The sequence below is a fragment of the Bombus affinis genome, chromosome 16 (genome assembly GCF_024516045.1).
Source record: "Bombus affinis isolate iyBomAffi1 chromosome 16, iyBomAffi1.2, whole genome shotgun sequence".
Lineage (NCBI taxonomy): Eukaryota > Metazoa > Arthropoda > Insecta > Hymenoptera > Apidae > Bombus > Bombus affinis.
This window is the reverse complement of record NC_066359.1, coordinates 4,410,652-4,427,586: the sequence shown is the minus strand read 5'-3', so window position 1 is coordinate 4,427,586 and position 16,935 is coordinate 4,410,652. Positions and strand designations below refer to the sequence as shown.

Sequence of the window (16,935 nt, the reverse complement as noted above, 5' to 3'; positions counted from 1 at the left end):
GGCAAATTTAACTTATTAACCAGGGAACACCAGTTAACTGGAGCAACTAGCGTTTCTAACCACTTGGACATAATTTTTTATTCTAATCCTAAATATTTTAATCCATCGATTTAATTTTGATAACCTGTGCGGATAAATTCCACGACATTTATACTCGTTGCGGTGAAAATCGACATTTTCGAGATTTTGCGACAGAAGAGGAGTAACGTTATATAAAATTAGTAAAAGTTTTCGTTCGTGGTTATTCGTTAACCGTAACAGATTGAACGAATCCCCCCCTCTCGCCAGACTACGCAGCTTGTTTGTTTCAATTATTGAAAGCTATGGATTGAAAGCAAGATATAAACAAAAAAAAAAAAAAAAAGAAAAAAATGATAAAAAAACACAGGTCGCAATTCTAGCACTGTGTTTTATATTTTATGAACGAACGACATTCCAACAGCTTTCATAAACATTAATACTGCGAAGAGAAGCAGTTAGTGTTTATATTTCATCTTGCTCGTGGCCTTCTCTACTTTGATGAAGGGACTTGATACGCCACTAGAAGCGAATTTATGTTGAGAAGAATCTCAACCATTTTCTACCGAATTATTTTCACCAGGAAGCATAAAATAGAGTCAAATTTTCGATAAATTAACAAGACTTATAACCAACCTTTTTCGTTTACACTCTACTGTACTCATCTAGTGTTCTATTTTATATTTCTTGCTGTCAATTGTTTATTGTTCAATATAAAAATACGTCATCGTGAATCTATTAAAATTTCAATGAGAAATTAGCAATTGGTCGGTGCAAGCATTCTAACAATTTCTCAATTAAATAAGTAATAATAAAATAAAACGAGGAAGGCAAATAAATTCGACAGAGTCGTAGCCCGTTTCGTAGGGGGTGGGCAGGCGAGTTAAATGAATAATCGTGACAGTGGTTAAGCGTTCCTGGCTCGAAACTAATTCGAGTTTCCTAATGCCCGATGTCGCGAGGACGCCAGCAATTCCTGGGGCTAGGGCCGGTATTTTCGATTCAGACGCGCGCTACTCGAAATCGTTCGAGCGTGCTTAAACATTAACGTCCACTGGCGGATTGTTACCGGTCCGTTAGTCCGTACGATCCGCATTCACAGAGTCATCGGTGGCCGCCGGTCGTAGCGTCGAAATTGCGTCAATTATTCGAGGAAGCCGGCTTGGCCCGCAAATTGCGCGTTCCTCGCTGCTTCCACAGAGTTTTCAGTTTATTGCAGACGTTTCGAAGGAACGTCCCCGACCACAAATCCACGGAGATCGTAACAGGATTCGAAGAACGACGAGTTTCCCATTCAGCTATTAAAGCATGCAAATAAGAGGAGTCAGAAGATCGATGAAATTAATTAACGCGTTTCTTCAAGAAATTCCTTTTACCTGCGGATGGCATGTATCTCGTTGGAATTTGTTATATGTTAATTTGCTTACGTTTAATTCGCGATTGGACGCGATATTTCAAACCGAATGTAATATCCAGACCATTGTGGTAGAGCTGCGTCTATCTCAACCGCGTTTATTGAAACGAAAATTTAGTTCACGCCTGATTAACCGAGCCTTTGCCGATTAAATTTGCCGAGAACTTTGGATCTTAATAGCCAAAATAATGGTATAGGAATACTAAATCTACACTTGGAATTAATATTACAATAATTATATATTTATTTGATGAGCGATTTCTAAGATATTCATCGATACAGATTTGCACGCGTCTCAGCACTTTCTTCCATATCCGACTGTTAACCGACTGAACAGTTTCCCTTCGTTTGTCTTCGAGACACCGCGCACACATATACTTCTACACACTGATATTCACATACAAGTATCACTACTACGCATTCAATCTAGTGTAGCACATAAAATTATACATATCTCGATAGAATTCATTGAACGTGAGCTTCTATTACGTGAAAACATTATTATTAGATGGCGAAGAAAATTGATGAGCTGCTATTATAGGAACCGCAATTTTATAAACTGTCCCATTACGACCACTTATTTAACTTCATAGTTAGGTATAGTAATTCAATTGTAATCTAGTACTTATGTGGACTAATGTAAATTTATATTCATGTTAAATCATCTTAAATGAAATTTCATATCCAGAAGCGAAGCTATTTAGTACAATAAGTATGGAGGAAACGAGGCAAAAACCGAGACCCTGGCAGACTTGCTGAGGAGCCATTGCAAGGGAAAGTGTGTACAAGGAGGTTTGAAGAGCAGGGGAACGCAGGAGAACTCGAATGAAAGGGTGTGCCGTGGCCTAATGCGAGCGAACAAACCATTAAACTACACTCAGCCGGTACTCCACTGATTATAACCCATTAGACATGACATGTGTGCATTAAACGAGTTATCGCGCGCGTAGACTGTTCCCTGCTACACGATCGGAACCATCCTGTTGACTGGCATGGATGAACCTAACAATTCCAATGGGAGAGACGTTCTATTCGGTGACTTAAATTGGAACAGACTATACTATCGCGCAATAATAAATCTCTGCTTTTTTTTTGACGATGTTTGACGATGTTTGACGATGTTTGAGCACGTAATTCGATCACCATTGGATCTACGAATTTTTATTTTCTATGATTGTTATAGCAGGACATTGTGATGCTGGAAAATTGATTTTTGAACAGCAACAAGCAATGATTTCTGAAAAGCTCTTAATTCCTCTAGTTCCTAAGGTATGAATCATTGTTAAAAATAAATTTACAGAGAAGTTTACAGAAAATAGTTTTGCACAGTATTCAAATTTATAATTTGCCAATTCCTTAGGATTAAATGTCCAATCCTAATCATCAATGTTTGCATTAATTTTGGTAACATCTTTTGCCAATTTTCCTTTTTCTGCCAAGCTTTGGTAAAATTTAATATTCTTTGGTATAACTTTATATTTTGCCTTTAATAAAATTGATTACTTTTATGTACTGATTTTCATATATAAATATTGGCTTGGTCAAAATAAACGAGGATTAAAAAATTGTTAAATCAAGTTTTAGGTTAGCCTGCTTGATTAGAAGGGGAGAATGATGCGAGGAAAAAAGTTTGAGCGTCACGGAAGTTCTGTAAGGACAGGAGGAGGGCGAGTGACCGACGAACGAGTTGGAAAAAGTTAGGGGAATGAACCGAGTGCGCTTTCGGGGATAACGAATCGTCGTTCGAACGTTTCTGGAGCACGCTTGGGCTTTAATTCCAGGGAATTGCCAAGTTCATCCAGGCCAAGTATCGCTAAAGGGCAGGCTCCTCGTCGAAGCTGCTTCTAGGTTTCCAATCGACGCCTTGATTTCCTCCGAAACGATCCGCACGTACGAAAGAAATTATCATAAAAAACTTTGCAATCGAATTAAGTTTCTCTTGAAAAAATTTCAAGATGAGAAGATTTCCAATAAGAAAAGAATTGATCGAGAAGGTATAAAATTTAGTTATGGTTGTATAGCAATATCAATATCTTTTGGTTTGAAATTTGTGAATTTCCTTCTTTTTATTTTTGCAGTATCTGTACTGTAATTTAAGCATAAGTAACAGATTAAGAATTGTTCGAACAATGTTTTTAACCAACCAAATACATAAAAGTGATAAAACATATATTATGATATAGAAAAGGGCAATGAAATATAAGTAAATGTCATTTCAAGCAAAATGAGTCAGAGCTAAATCTATAGATGGTATATTCGATATTACTGACAGGCCATCTAGGTATATTTCATTTTTCAGTGAACCTTTCAGCCGAGTACAATTCGTAAGATTAATGTTCTTTTCAATTTGAATATATTTTGCACGATGGAGAATCGCCCATTGCTGTTTTAATAATTCAGCCTTCACCTCCTACGTTGGCTGACCTTAAAACGTCCAACGTTACTGGCAGCCGTCTGACGCGACACGTTCCGCGACTACTTGTACCGTTCGATAGAACGTCGACCTCTATCACTGACAGACTCGTCTAGTAGCGAGGCGTCGCATTAGTCAGCCAGAAGAGCTGCGAGCAAACGGAAGGATAATAAATACCGCGCGCCACTTGTTGCTCTTATTTCAGCAGAATCAAAGATACCACCAGCTTCTTCAGACTCTAGGAAATGCTATAGGAAGGTATACGTAGTCTTAGAAGAGAAATAAAGTACTTTCCCGTTTATAGGCAGTTTTGCCGAAGAATTTATTTATAGAGATCGACGATGACGATTTTTATATCGAATATAGTACCATTTTAGACATATTAAATCAAATCTATCGTTGTATTTTAGATTCATAACATAACCTAAAAATAATATTTCGATGATATTTCACGATCAAAGTTATGAAATGTAAAAATGATTCCAGATCAGATTTAATTGATAATTGACTCAGGTTTAACATTTAATTCAGATCGAACTTAAGCTTGAACAAACATCTTGATCTCGTTCACGATCTTAGTCAAATCAGATTCGAGCCTAAATCTAACCTAAGCATAGTTCAAACTTAACCTAGATATATATAGTATCCTGGTATGTCTAAGATCATAATCCAAACTCAAATCCAAATCGATCTAAGGCAAACTTAACCTGGACATGGTATCATGCCTATCATCTATCTGAGTCTAATCTAATTTAACCTAGTTTTATCTGGTCATGGTTAAAACCTTGTCCCAAACCTAACCTATAAATAATACCCGGTTTATACTCAGCGGTTGAATGCAGCTAGTCTAATAACGTATTTCTGTTCAACCTAGATTTGTAAAATTATTTCTGAAAATTTGAAACTTTTTGGATAATCTCGGTCTAGGGCAGGAAATTAGCTGGCGCAAGATGCGAATCTTCCGCGATGGAATCGATTACGTAGATAACGGGGCTCGTTAGCTGTTGCTAATTCTCAGGGACCGACCGAAACGAGCTCGGCGTTTCGGGACAGACCGGTAATGGACTCGTCCCGGTGCACTTCCGGTTATTATCGGGCTTCCTGCGTGTTCGACGCCAGGATCGCGGTTATCTCGATTTCTGCAATTGTCGATACCTCTTCTCCATCCCTTATCTCCCATTACTTTAGAGGATTCTGGATTTTAGTGCTCGCTTAATCCACCAACTCAGCTCTTCCATGTCGCTTTAATCTCAGCTGTTAACATCCATCTTAGTACGCTTCGGTTCCTGTTCGAATAATTTTGTGAAATTCCTTTTACTTTTATTCCGTTTTTTCACGGCAGATTGTTTCTTCGAACCAATCTAATACTAACACGTCAATTTCGCGAAAAAATTGATGCTCATCTGTAATTTTAGGTTAACCTAACCTCCGGCTATGTTTGACCATATAAGCCTAAAAATTGTAGAGACATAAATGAAAATCTGGAACACTTCCAATTTCCAGAACAACATTTCATTTCTCCTTCTGCCAAAATATGTTTTCTAACCTCAAAAGCATATCGAGTTTCTTATAATATTTTAATTATTACTAATATTTAATAACCTAACCCTATGCCTGAATCTGAAAGTAATAAATTATAGCTGATTCGAACCTAAAAGTTTCGAAACATTAAACTGTTTAAATCTATTTTTCAAAGTAAAAGCTTTGACCTGATTGGGATAAACTGCCGTCAGGGAATTGGTTATCTGAAACGGATAATTAATTTGCCGCTCAACGACGGCTATAGCTCGCGATTTCCTCTGCTAAACAATGGGGTGGTTTATTATCGTTGGCCGGCGCTATTGTCCCCTTACGTGGGCTTCGATAAATCAATCGTTCTATTGATCGAACAGGTGCGATCGGAATTAGACGCGTTCGTGATCGTAAATTACGCTTATCCGTTTACGATCCGTGACGCTTGGATTTGTCGTTGCGAGATGCATAATTTTGCCTATGTGCGCCACCTACCGTGAAAACCTAACCTCAAACCTGACGTTCTATCTCGATCCTCATTTCCAACAATTTCGTAGTCCTGAAATGACAATTCACATACACCTAACCTACAAACCAACCTGATTCACCACCTAACCTTCCTTTACTTTCATTTAAGACGACCACAATAAACGTTTAAAGATTGGTATAGGAAATAACCTAAAAATCTATCATTTAACGACATTTTCACGGATCCAAACGACACTGCAGCATCGAAAACATTTTCTCGGTCAGCTTAAAGATATTGAGGATTGACTCACAAATGAGAAACTTTCTTCAAGCTGCAAAAAGGACTAAAACAAAGCATTAGTTATTTATTTCTGTCGATCAGTCAAGTTTCAAAGCGACCACGACAAACGTCAGGTTGTTTTTCGAGCAGAAACAGGAGACAAAGGAATGGGCGAATTTCGCCTGGCGTGGCACAAAGGAATCCACGCGACACTTTACTTCTCCCGGAAGAAAAGCTCGACGATTACTCCCGCGAAACGCAATTAAGTGGCGTCCTTGTTTTTTTTCAAATGTAATTCCGCCTCTACCTGGTGCCATTTATGTTCAAAAGTTGCGATTCGAGATGTTCAAAGGGGGCTAGTCGCCTGTTTCTCAGACGATACTTGGAGGGAAAGAGGGGAAACCTAATTACGAGACGCTTGGGGAGGTTTCGAAGCGATTGTAATAAGCCGTTCTCCTTGGTGGATGGTTAGGAAGACACAAGTAATCTGATTAAAAGGGGACCACGGGATCCGTTTGCAAAAGGCATGCTTTAGAAGCTGAGGGTGTATATTTGGATGGAGAAATAATTTAGACGCGCGCACGAGGCTGTAAAAATCAGCAATCACAAAATGCTAAATCACACAGTTGCAAGTAATAACAGTAGTTTGATTTAAAAAATGCAGAACCAGCTTAAAAGGAAGGATCGATATTGAAAGTCTTCAAAATGTTATCACTGATGGTCTACAAGCTTCCTAATTTATGTTCAAACCTAATTCAACCTATACAAACTCAATATGAATTCGAAAAAGGATCCCAACTATGATCCATCACGTGGACCATCAAAAGAACCAATAAAAGAAGATCAGGAAGAAGAACATCCATCAGAACCTTTAAAAACTTACTCTAATCGATCTCACGAACCCCCATTATTCATTCAAACTAAATCCAACCCCTCCAAACTTCGATTCCACATAAAATCAATTAAGAAGAAGATCTTATCGCATAGACCAGCAATGAAAATGAAGGAATCAGAGGCTCTAGACCATAAAAAAATTACTCAGCTACACTCGATGAATTCTTTGCATATCAAACCACATGTAACCTCTTCAAACTTCGATTCTCAACGAAATCGGCACAAAAAGGATCTCAGAAGCGAGTTATCGCTGGAATCATAAAAAATAAAAGAAAAAAAGATCAATGGGAAAGAGAATCCAAAGGAAAGAGGATCGCAGAGAGATGCTCCGCGTATTCTGGTGGACTTAAATTACATCCTTTATACACGGGAGAAGCTTTCGTCGAGGATATTCACCCGACAAGCCCGAAGTGGGTGGATCTCAGCCACGTAATATTGCCGCCAGGACTTCCCTTCGATTGCGCTTCCCTGTATTTCCAACGGTGGATTCCTGTGTTCTCTAGCAGCTAGAGAAGAGCAGAAATTCCGTGCTGCGCGATAGCACGCGGCCATGAACGCTTTTCTCCCGCGATATTTGCACTGGATCCACCGAGAGATACCGAGCTTTCCAAAGATCTCTCGATCCTTTATCGCCCGGCCGATTCTGCCGGTTCTCGACGGCTCATCCCGTGAACAAATGGTTCGAGGATGTTTTCTGTTGGTAACTTCGACGTTGCCTGCGAGATGAAGTCAATTTGAGATCCGACGCTATAATGTCTGTGAAGCTAATACGGAGATACAGAAGGAAACAAAGTGAAATATGTAGCGTTGGTATCAGGTTGTCTGACTACCTCAGGGGAATGAGTAATTTCTTCCTCTACAAACACGATTTTTCCTGCCATCCTGGTTCCCTACTTGTAGAAGAAATGAGAGGAACTCTCGTTAACAGGAAATATGGTAATATAAAATGTTGAAAAATAAATTGAATAAAATAAATAAATATCCAATAAACGAATGTAAAAGAAAAGTATGTGAATATATAAACGATAAAATCTATAAAATTATCTCGGAAATTATTTTCTGACTTCCCCCTTTTTTTCAGAATATTATTTTTCGTAATTCTCTTATTACAGATTAGCAACGAAGCCACATGATTTCCTTCATTCAAGGACATACTGGTTTGCATTCAGGTTTGCAATTTACACGGCAACTTGTGTAGCCGGTCCACACGTTCCATTGAAATAATACCGAGCAGGCTATATTAACTTCCAATTATTAGGCTTCTGAATATGTATGCGGTCGGTTCGCGCTTAGAACGTTAAATATCCAGGCCAGCCGCGGTCAATATGCGTGCTCGCGGGCATTACACGCCGATATATCGGCAAATATTCTGTATGTGAATATGCAACGTCGAAAACGCAACACGTTACCAACAAATCCTCCTATATTGCTATCAGTCGGAACAGACCCGAAGGATTTCCAAACCGACCCGAATCGATCAAGCGCAGAGAATCCCTTGCTGTAGAGAACAGAAATTGCGGTTTAAATATCCCGACAAATTTGGTCCATTCAATTCTAACCAAAAAGCTCTAACTTTTTTCATCCATTTTTGTCTAGATACTTCGAAGCTAGTTTATATCGTAATTTTATTTTAATCTCAAAATAAAGAAGGATGCGAAGGACGAAGATTCCTTACATAGACCTTTTAAAGGCTATTTTCATAATAGAAACTTTGAGACGAATTTAATAATTCATCAAACTCCTTCACCACTTGTCGCCCATAATGATATAAATCCAATTCTGACAGGAAGACAATTATGGTCTGATTTCGTATACAATTTATTGGTCCTTGAAGAAGGATTCCAGAATCATCAGGAAGTTCCTGAGGATTCTCAAACGTCATAGCCTGGATCACGATCGCGCTTAATGACCACGAGACGGCGATAACGCCGGGACGTATTTAAGGGAATGGTAATTATTATGGCGCGGCTAGTATCATGGAGGTCTCAACTGTAATGAGAGGAATTCTAGGGTACGATAAAATTCTGGCATTAAACCAGCCAGATTCCTTTTTCTTCTGCAATCAGAGGGCGTTAAGAACGCTGCAGGCAATTCCTGCGAAGACCCTCGTCATCTTCATCACCTCCAAGAAGTCGAGATTAAGTAAAAATTCTTTCGAATAAAGGAAACGTGGGTTATTGCGTTCCACGTTATATCCAATTTCCATTTCCTCTAATTTTATACCCTTTTATACTGGTCCTGAATATGCTGATCTATTCAGAAGCGATAAAAATTCAAGATGGCCGCACTCACCCTCGATCAGCTGATCCAACATGGCGTAGATGTGCGACGTTGCTTCGTCGGTCATCACCCAGCCCCCTGTGGTCATCTCCAGCCTGCCATCTTTCACTAACCTTTTCACGACCATCTTCTTGGTGGGATGGGCACTGTAAATGAACAAAAAAGCCAAAGATTTTAGCCGAATATGTATTTCTAGCTTCCTAACCTGAAAATTTCCAAACATAGATCGATTACAATTTGTGGATGATATTTATGTTGTTGGTGAGTTGAAATCGATGGTTCAACATCGACTAACGTCAGAATTCATGATCGATCGGGAGAAATATTGCCTACTGGGCTTAATACTCCCGCGAGAGCTCAGCTCCCTCGTTAGAACGTTTATGTCTGCCATAAAACCGCCACAAATCTCGCATTGCTTCTGCAAAATCTTCTGCAGCTTTTCTCTCGTTTTAGGTTAAGGTCATGAAGTCTACACGATGATCAGATCCAACTAAATTTCCTCTATGCTTTTGTTTCACGATCCACCCCATCGTCTACTTTGAAAATTTGCACGTCGAGAACATAGCTGCTTTCCTCCTACCTCCGATGCAGTCAGCATTTTTGCTCTTTAGTACATTTCGAATCTGATAACGTATACGAATCTCTATGCATAGTTTCAAGTTTATCTAGATTTTACAATAGTTTGCGAGCGGTTATCAATCACTTTTTAGGTTATACTGCCAGACGTTAAATTAGCTTCGAATGTTTCTAGGATTGTAGAACTGCAAAGACATTCCTGGAAGTATAATTCACTATCTAAGGAGGTTAAGCATGAATGCCTTACAATGTGCAGCTGATATACAGGTCAAGTAATTGTAAGTTACATCGCAGATAAAGGGGGAGGGGTGTAACGTGTTACGCCGCAACTTGTAATTTCGCACGATACAATCCGTGATACAAATCATATTTATAGCCGAGGCGCATTCCAGTGGGTCTGGGATTTACGTGATCCCACGCAGGCCGCAATGGCCGACTCCTTGCTGTTCACGTCGGTCCGTAAACCACCAACAAATTCCGTTCCACTACCGTTTCCGCTCTTCGATAACCCAAATGCCGAGGAAGTCGTCAATTTGCACCAAGACGTCTTTAGGTTTTCCGGTTAACACCTCGTATACGGATTGATCCTCGGTGAAGCAGAGAATCTAGCAGTACCTTTAAAAGTATCACGAGCCTTCGCTATGTAGAATACTACGAAGCTTTCAGTCAGAGAGACTCACTAGTGGAGAGAAACATGCATTCCAAGTTCAAATCCCATTGGTTGCATTTCCATCTTCTTGAGTACACTGCGTACTTTCAACTTCCATTTTCACATACATTGATCAAATACTTTGACCACTTTTCAGTACTTTTCAGTGGTTGTAAAATTCTTTCACCTGCAGAGTGGGATACAGTAAAAAGGGAAGCAAGTGAAAATAATTTTTCGCCTGGTGAAAATCGATCTCAGTCCGTGAGAATTCGAAACCTGAGTCAGTCCGGAGACAGTCAAACACGCTCTGACCTATCCCAGCCAATTACCTTCGGTGTCTCGCCTTTTCCTCCCTTTTCTCCTACTACTCAGACTTACTAATTATACGAAATCTCCTTCAGAACTTCGCATTAAGCTCAAATTCACGCTGGCTCACGAGGAAACAAGAACTCCTCTGCTGCAACGACCCAACAATTCCTGTTACACGGTATAGTACAAAAGAGGCTCGTTCACAGTCGTGGCGTTGCAGGTTGTTAAGGAAGGAGGTGGTTTTCGATCTGCCGGATATTACCTAAACCCGAAGCACCATGACGCTGCCGTTCCTCGTTCTAATGGGCCATTTTATGACAGCCTCGTTTCAGGAAGAAGCTCACGACACGCGAACACACGGTCGTCGAGCTAAGTCCACGGAAATCTATTCCCCTTTCCACGTGATCCTCTTACGGAACGATAGCCGGGGATCGGTATCGAGGCGATTTCCGTTTTCCTGGATCGCTATCCACACGATTTCCGTTTCCCTGAATCGGAAATGATCCCTTGTCCCAGCCGGTGCTGGACAGAATTCGATCCACCGTCAATTTCATAAAGAAGTCCTTCTATAGCAGTGGTAGGTGGGGATCTCATCTCATTGTCCTTTCGCGATTCCCTTTTATGTTCGCGATACTTCCTCATCTTTATCCCTGGATTCTCTTTCGATCGTTAAAAAAAAAAAAAAAAAAAAAAAGAAGAAAAAAAGAGAAGCACGGGAAGATTCTAGCGGATATTCCATCCATCGTAAGGGATGCTTTAACTGCTCTTTCAAGCTAGGCCATCTCAGCAGCCATCGACCGCCCCTAATGGCGCCCTTTACGACTGTCATCTTCGCGAGCCACGTACAACGCCAGCTCCTAACGTGGGCATAAAAAACGATGTTACCGATGAGCATTGTGGCCAGGGCAATCGAACGACTAGAGACAAGAACGATACTGCAGAAAATAAACCCGTTTCTATTGCATCTACTGACGACAATTTTGGTGCGTTTATACTGTTTCTGATGGATGGCATGTAGATTGTTATTGTGGAATATTTTTGTATACGCGTTTGTACTCGTATTATGGTAAATAAAATATGGTAAATCCTGCTGAGTGGAACATGTGGCGAGAATTGCCAAAGATGTTGTTGAAAAATGACGATCAGAGGAAAAGCTACCCTTCGTCTACAGCATCTCGCTATACTCTCTTATCCCGTGTATGTGATTTTTACCATTTGTATTCATGTATTCTACTCTGTTCCAATCCCCTCTATCACGTGTTCCCATATTACTCACCTTTCCCACCAAAGTGACAAAAAGGACACTTCGCTCCAGATGAAAGTCATGTTGGGCCACTGCTGAAGCTTCGACACCATGTTGTTCAAGATGCTCCTTGTGGAGCTGTGGAAGTACTGCTCGAACGTTTTCAACCATCCTGGATCTGTATGACTGTGAGGCACCAGGATCACCTGAAACCACAAAAAGTACACTCTTACTATCTGTTCGTAAACCTTCATAGGTCAAAAAGAAATTCCCACGGCAATTCTAAATTTCATTTGAACGCGAAACGTCAGAAGGTTTGCAATTTCATGGAGTTTGAATTCGTTTATCCCAGCTGAATCCTGGCTAACAGATCGCATTTACATGTGTAGACCGAAACGATCAGTTTTTAGGTTATGTAGCTACTAGCTTCTCCATTGTCGCAATTAAATGTATCGGTACATTTGCTGAAAATATTGTATATTAAATATGTATATATATATATTCCGATCAAAATGAGTCGGATCGTACTGATCCATGGCAGAACTTAACGAATTTCTAACTGAAATAGCCAGATAGTGGTTCTCAACCAGTCGTGATCGACGAGTTCGAAGCAGAAATTCGTTAATTAGGCCGTTCCAGGCTCGCCACGATAACGACATTATTTCGTAATTGATACACCGCTGGGTCGAGCTTGTAATGCGGCCGCACGCCAGCCAGCATCGCTCGTAAAACAATTTGCAGGACTCATTACGATTTACCATTGGCTCATTCAACCGTAAGCCTGGCTGGCTTGATTGTTGTTCATTGTCGACCACGTGGAACGGGGAAATTTCGAGAAAAATTGCCTTTCCTCCGGTCTACGTACACAGATAACTCAATCTCCCTAGGGGAAGCTACATTCTAGGGGATTGCACGAGCGACACCTAGGTTAACCTAACTTTTTCGTAACTAATACGACGATTAACGCGACGACTTTGTTGGTTGCAGCGTGGAGCATGCAGATTTCAGTGGAGATTCGAAATTGCATTTGAAATTCGTCGAAGTCAATTTGATTTTCGGCCGGGCCGAAAGTTCGCGTTAATGAAAATTCATACCGGTCGGCACCGGCGCTTCAATTTTTCCCGTCATTCTCCTCTACCCATCGGCTTTCACAGCCTCTCTTTTATGAATATTTAACGCGCCGCTTGTTTGATCTTTCACACAGCGACCCGTTTCGCTCGGTCATGATGGGAAAAAGAAGACACTCCGCTCGGCTTCTGATTGAGAACCGCTGCCACAAAGGATTACAATAAACCGATATCCATTCGCTCATAATCAGCGTGGAAACCGCGGCACGTTAAACTGTGCATAGGTCACTGACAAATCCCTGTTATGCGCCCCCGTTTATTACTCGACCGACGGGACCAACCCCCTCCCACCCCCCTCCATTTCAGCTGGATCGATGATTTGAATCGGATTCTATGAGATTCACCAGATCCATTCGTTTTATTTTATTTTATTTTATCCGTATCGAGAAGCTATCGAACGATCCTCTACTGTCAATAAGCAAGAAATAGGTGAGAATAGTGGAACTTCTCTAAATTGATATTCCAGTAGGTTCGTGCCAACTGTCGAATTGTCGTTGCCAAAGACGAGCGTTAATTACAGATCGATCATCCAGAGCGTTTAATAAGCCGGCTACTACCGGAAACCGCCACGGGAGATATCAAGGAAGGCTTATTCGTATGCATGAGACGATCGTGGCCCGGATCAGTGCGCCCCTTTAATACACCCCTGCCCCTTCGCTCTTCATTGATCTCCTCTGCTCAGCTAGTACGATCCGTTCGATCGCTCAGTTTCCCGATAACTTTGCCGGCTACTTCTTCGAATCGACGTCCTCTAAACGCAATGGACAGTTTTAAATACGAAAGCTGTCAGCGATTCACCTTCCCTTTACAGACAATTGCATGGATTTTGATTTATTTTTTCCAATTAGTACTCCAACGCTAACACGTTTTTCGTGCTTTATACCGGTTCCATAGCACCTAATTTTTGTGCTCTTAGCGTTTCACCTTTCTTCCTTCTTTTTTTTTTTTCCTGTTACACTGCTATCCTGTATGCATAAGAAAGCACTGCTATTATGTGAATAAATAACGTTAATAAGCGCGCTGGCTGGCGGTAGTTCACGCCGGAAAGGAAAAGAAGCAACGCGGAGAGAGTTAAAGGGTGGAAGAGGGTAAGCAGAGGACGACAAGCGACTCGTGACCGTTCCATTACATTTCCCCAGTCGCGATAGGCAACCACACCAACATTTTACCAGAGCAGACGTACTTTTTACGAGGACGTCTCTTACGACCTAAACGTATCTCCTATCTCGAATGCTGTTTACCTTCAGCTATCGTGTCTCTCTCCATTGCTACGTGTTTAGCACTCTACGTCAATCATGTCGAACGATGGAATTCCTCAGACATTGGCGTTCTCGTGGGAAATACTCTAATCGTAATTTGATCCAAATTTACCTTACGAAGCTTAATTTTTCTTGAGGAATTGGAAGATTAATTGGACACTGTGTACACAGGTTGTTATCATAAATTAGAGAACTGCAACTGCCGGAAACATGTCCCCGGAGTCACGCACTCTGACGACTTTATATCCAGGTTTCTAAGCCACTCTCAAAGGAGAAGTCGCCGCCAAAAGTGCATCACGAGCTGTGCAGGTTAATTTCCGGCCTGGCAACTTGCAAACTTCGTGCAACTTCTTCCCTAGTCTAATGCGTCCCTTCGTGAGAACCAAAAGCCAGTTCGTTTTCAAGCGATCACCGTCTCCTTCCTGTTTCCACGATTCCGGTGTGTACTTTCGTCAATCGATAGGAAAAGAAAGTTTAAGCAGAAGCTCATTAGCTGGAAAGAACGTTCTCATCCATTCGAAGCTCGAGAATGCGGACAGCTGCTTAGGACAGATCCGCCTTCAATCTTATTTCATCAGAATCACATCGTCAGGAGAATCGATGAAAACAGCTTAACAGCATTCAACTATATTCCTGAGAAATACCTGGTCCAATTTATCCACCGGCATCTTCAAGAAGAATAAACAATCTTTGCCCTGGTCTTAACATCCAATCCAATCTTTCTAACCTAACCCGAATCTAATCTCTTGAGAAGCATCGGAAGACTTGGAGTCGCGACTCAGTATAAATCGACCGCAGACCAAATGATACTATCAAACCCATTCTCCATCGATCCGCAAGCTTCCTAACCGAATAACAATCGACTGAATGTTTCAGAAGTACTCGGTCCAATCTGGCCACTGTTTCCCTTGTGGAGAATTATGGATGCTGGTAGCAGAGGGTCCAACAGCTCAGAAGAAAAACAGGATTAATAATTGTTGGATCGAAAGTACGGAGTTGGAATGACGGAACAAATATTTGGACGGAAGTGGTTCCCGGACGAAAGCGATTTCATCGAGTCCCAGGAGGCACGTACTTGCCGGGGGACTTCGGACGCGGCTTCCCCTCGGCCCTTTCATCGTGCCGGAGTTCGACAAGTTCGACAATACTGGCTCATCAGGCCATTGTCGGCCAGGTACAATGGTGGGCGGTGGCCTTTTCGAAAACGCGCACAACAATGCCGATCTAGTCGTGGAATGCATCCGACGCACCTTCCACTTCCCATTCTGCTTATCCTTCCTTCCGTTCTTCGTCTCTCCTCCGCGATTTCCACGCTTGTTTGCCGATTCCATCGTTCGAATTACTGCACCGCCATTTTAATACCCACCAGTGGCCATTTTGTCGTCATTTCAACTGCTTCCCGTTCAGCTGAATACACCGACTTAATATGGAAATTCTTCTGCGCTGTTTCACCGTTCTGTTTTTTAACCGATGTCCGGATCAGGAAGTTTAGATAGAACAGGTTTTATATCGTAGGATTTTTCAGGAAGAAATTCTCGTGTTCTCTTTCTTGGGTATTTTCGTAGCAAGTAAATGCGTCCAGTACTTGGCAAATTTTCTTTCATAATTTTTATAACGATATTCGGTGCAATTTTAAATACCATACGCATCTATGGATTTTTTTGAAAACCGAAAAGTTGTCTCGCGTAGCACGATGTAAGAATAAGTGTAGGGATATGGTAAGATATGTTCAGTACTCGACGTCGTCCATTCACGGTACCGTAGCGTCATAAACACGCCAATATTCTGCAATCTTGCCTAACAAGGTTATAGTGCTTTCTTTCCGGGCATAGATAACCTACAAGGTAAAACTGAGAGGATAATATCGTGGAGAAAAATTCACCGCAGAGACGACGAGCACCACCGATCGACGTCTTCCATCTGTCGACCTCTTTGATTTGCGATTCCGTACCAGGAGATCGCGGAACTGTGAGCCTGATTGAATTTTCTCCAACCAAATCCAGTTTCGTGCTAGTTGAAACGTTTTTTTCTTTTTTATTCAGAGGCTACCACTCGATTCCATTCCCTTTTCTTCTATTCGACGTACCGAGAAACTAAACGTCTACAGGTTGTTTCAAAGATCATATCCTTGTTACTGCTACTCGACTATAACTCTCTGTGACTGTACGACTCGACTATGACTCTCTATGACTGGACGACTCGACTATGACTCTCTGTGACTGGACGACTCGACTATGACTCTCTGTGACTGGACGACTCGACTATGACTCTCTGTGACTGGACGACTCGACTACGACTCCCTGTGACTGCACGATTTTACTATTACATCCTGAAACTGTATGACTTGACTATTACATTCTGTAACTACACGACTCGATTATGACTCTCTGTAACTGCACGACTTGACTATGCCTCTCTAACTGCACAACTCGATTATGCCTCTCTGTGACTGCACAACTTGACTATGACTCTCTGTAACTGCACAACTTGACT

General features: G+C 41.3%; 1 protein-coding gene and 1 long non-coding RNA gene across 9 annotated transcripts in view; one reads left to right on the top strand and one right to left on the bottom strand.

Annotated features, from left to right (window-relative positions):
- Positions 1 to 16,935, bottom strand: part of LOC126925679 (alpha-mannosidase 2) — a 167,931-nt gene that overhangs the window by 8,493 nt on the left and 142,503 nt on the right. For all 7 annotated transcript variants that reach the window (XM_050741478.1, XM_050741480.1, XM_050741484.1 and 4 more), the window contains 2 exons: positions 12,090 to 12,262; positions 9,292 to 9,425 (listed from right to left, as the gene is read on the bottom strand). In XM_050741478.1, the coding sequence (XP_050597435.1) occupies positions 9,292 to 9,425; positions 12,090 to 12,262 (307 nt within the window). The remainder of the gene's footprint in view (positions 1 to 9,291; positions 9,426 to 12,089; positions 12,263 to 16,935) is intronic.
- LOC126925710 (uncharacterized) lies at positions 1,707 to 3,657 on the top strand. Of its 2 annotated transcripts, XR_007714080.1 has the most exons (5): positions 1,707 to 2,029; positions 2,121 to 2,316; positions 2,616 to 2,701; positions 3,011 to 3,426; positions 3,511 to 3,657. It is a non-coding gene; the product is annotated as an uncharacterized LOC126925710 (long non-coding RNA). The 2 variants fall into 2 exon arrangements; XR_007714079.1 differs by having other exon boundaries at positions 1,707 to 2,316.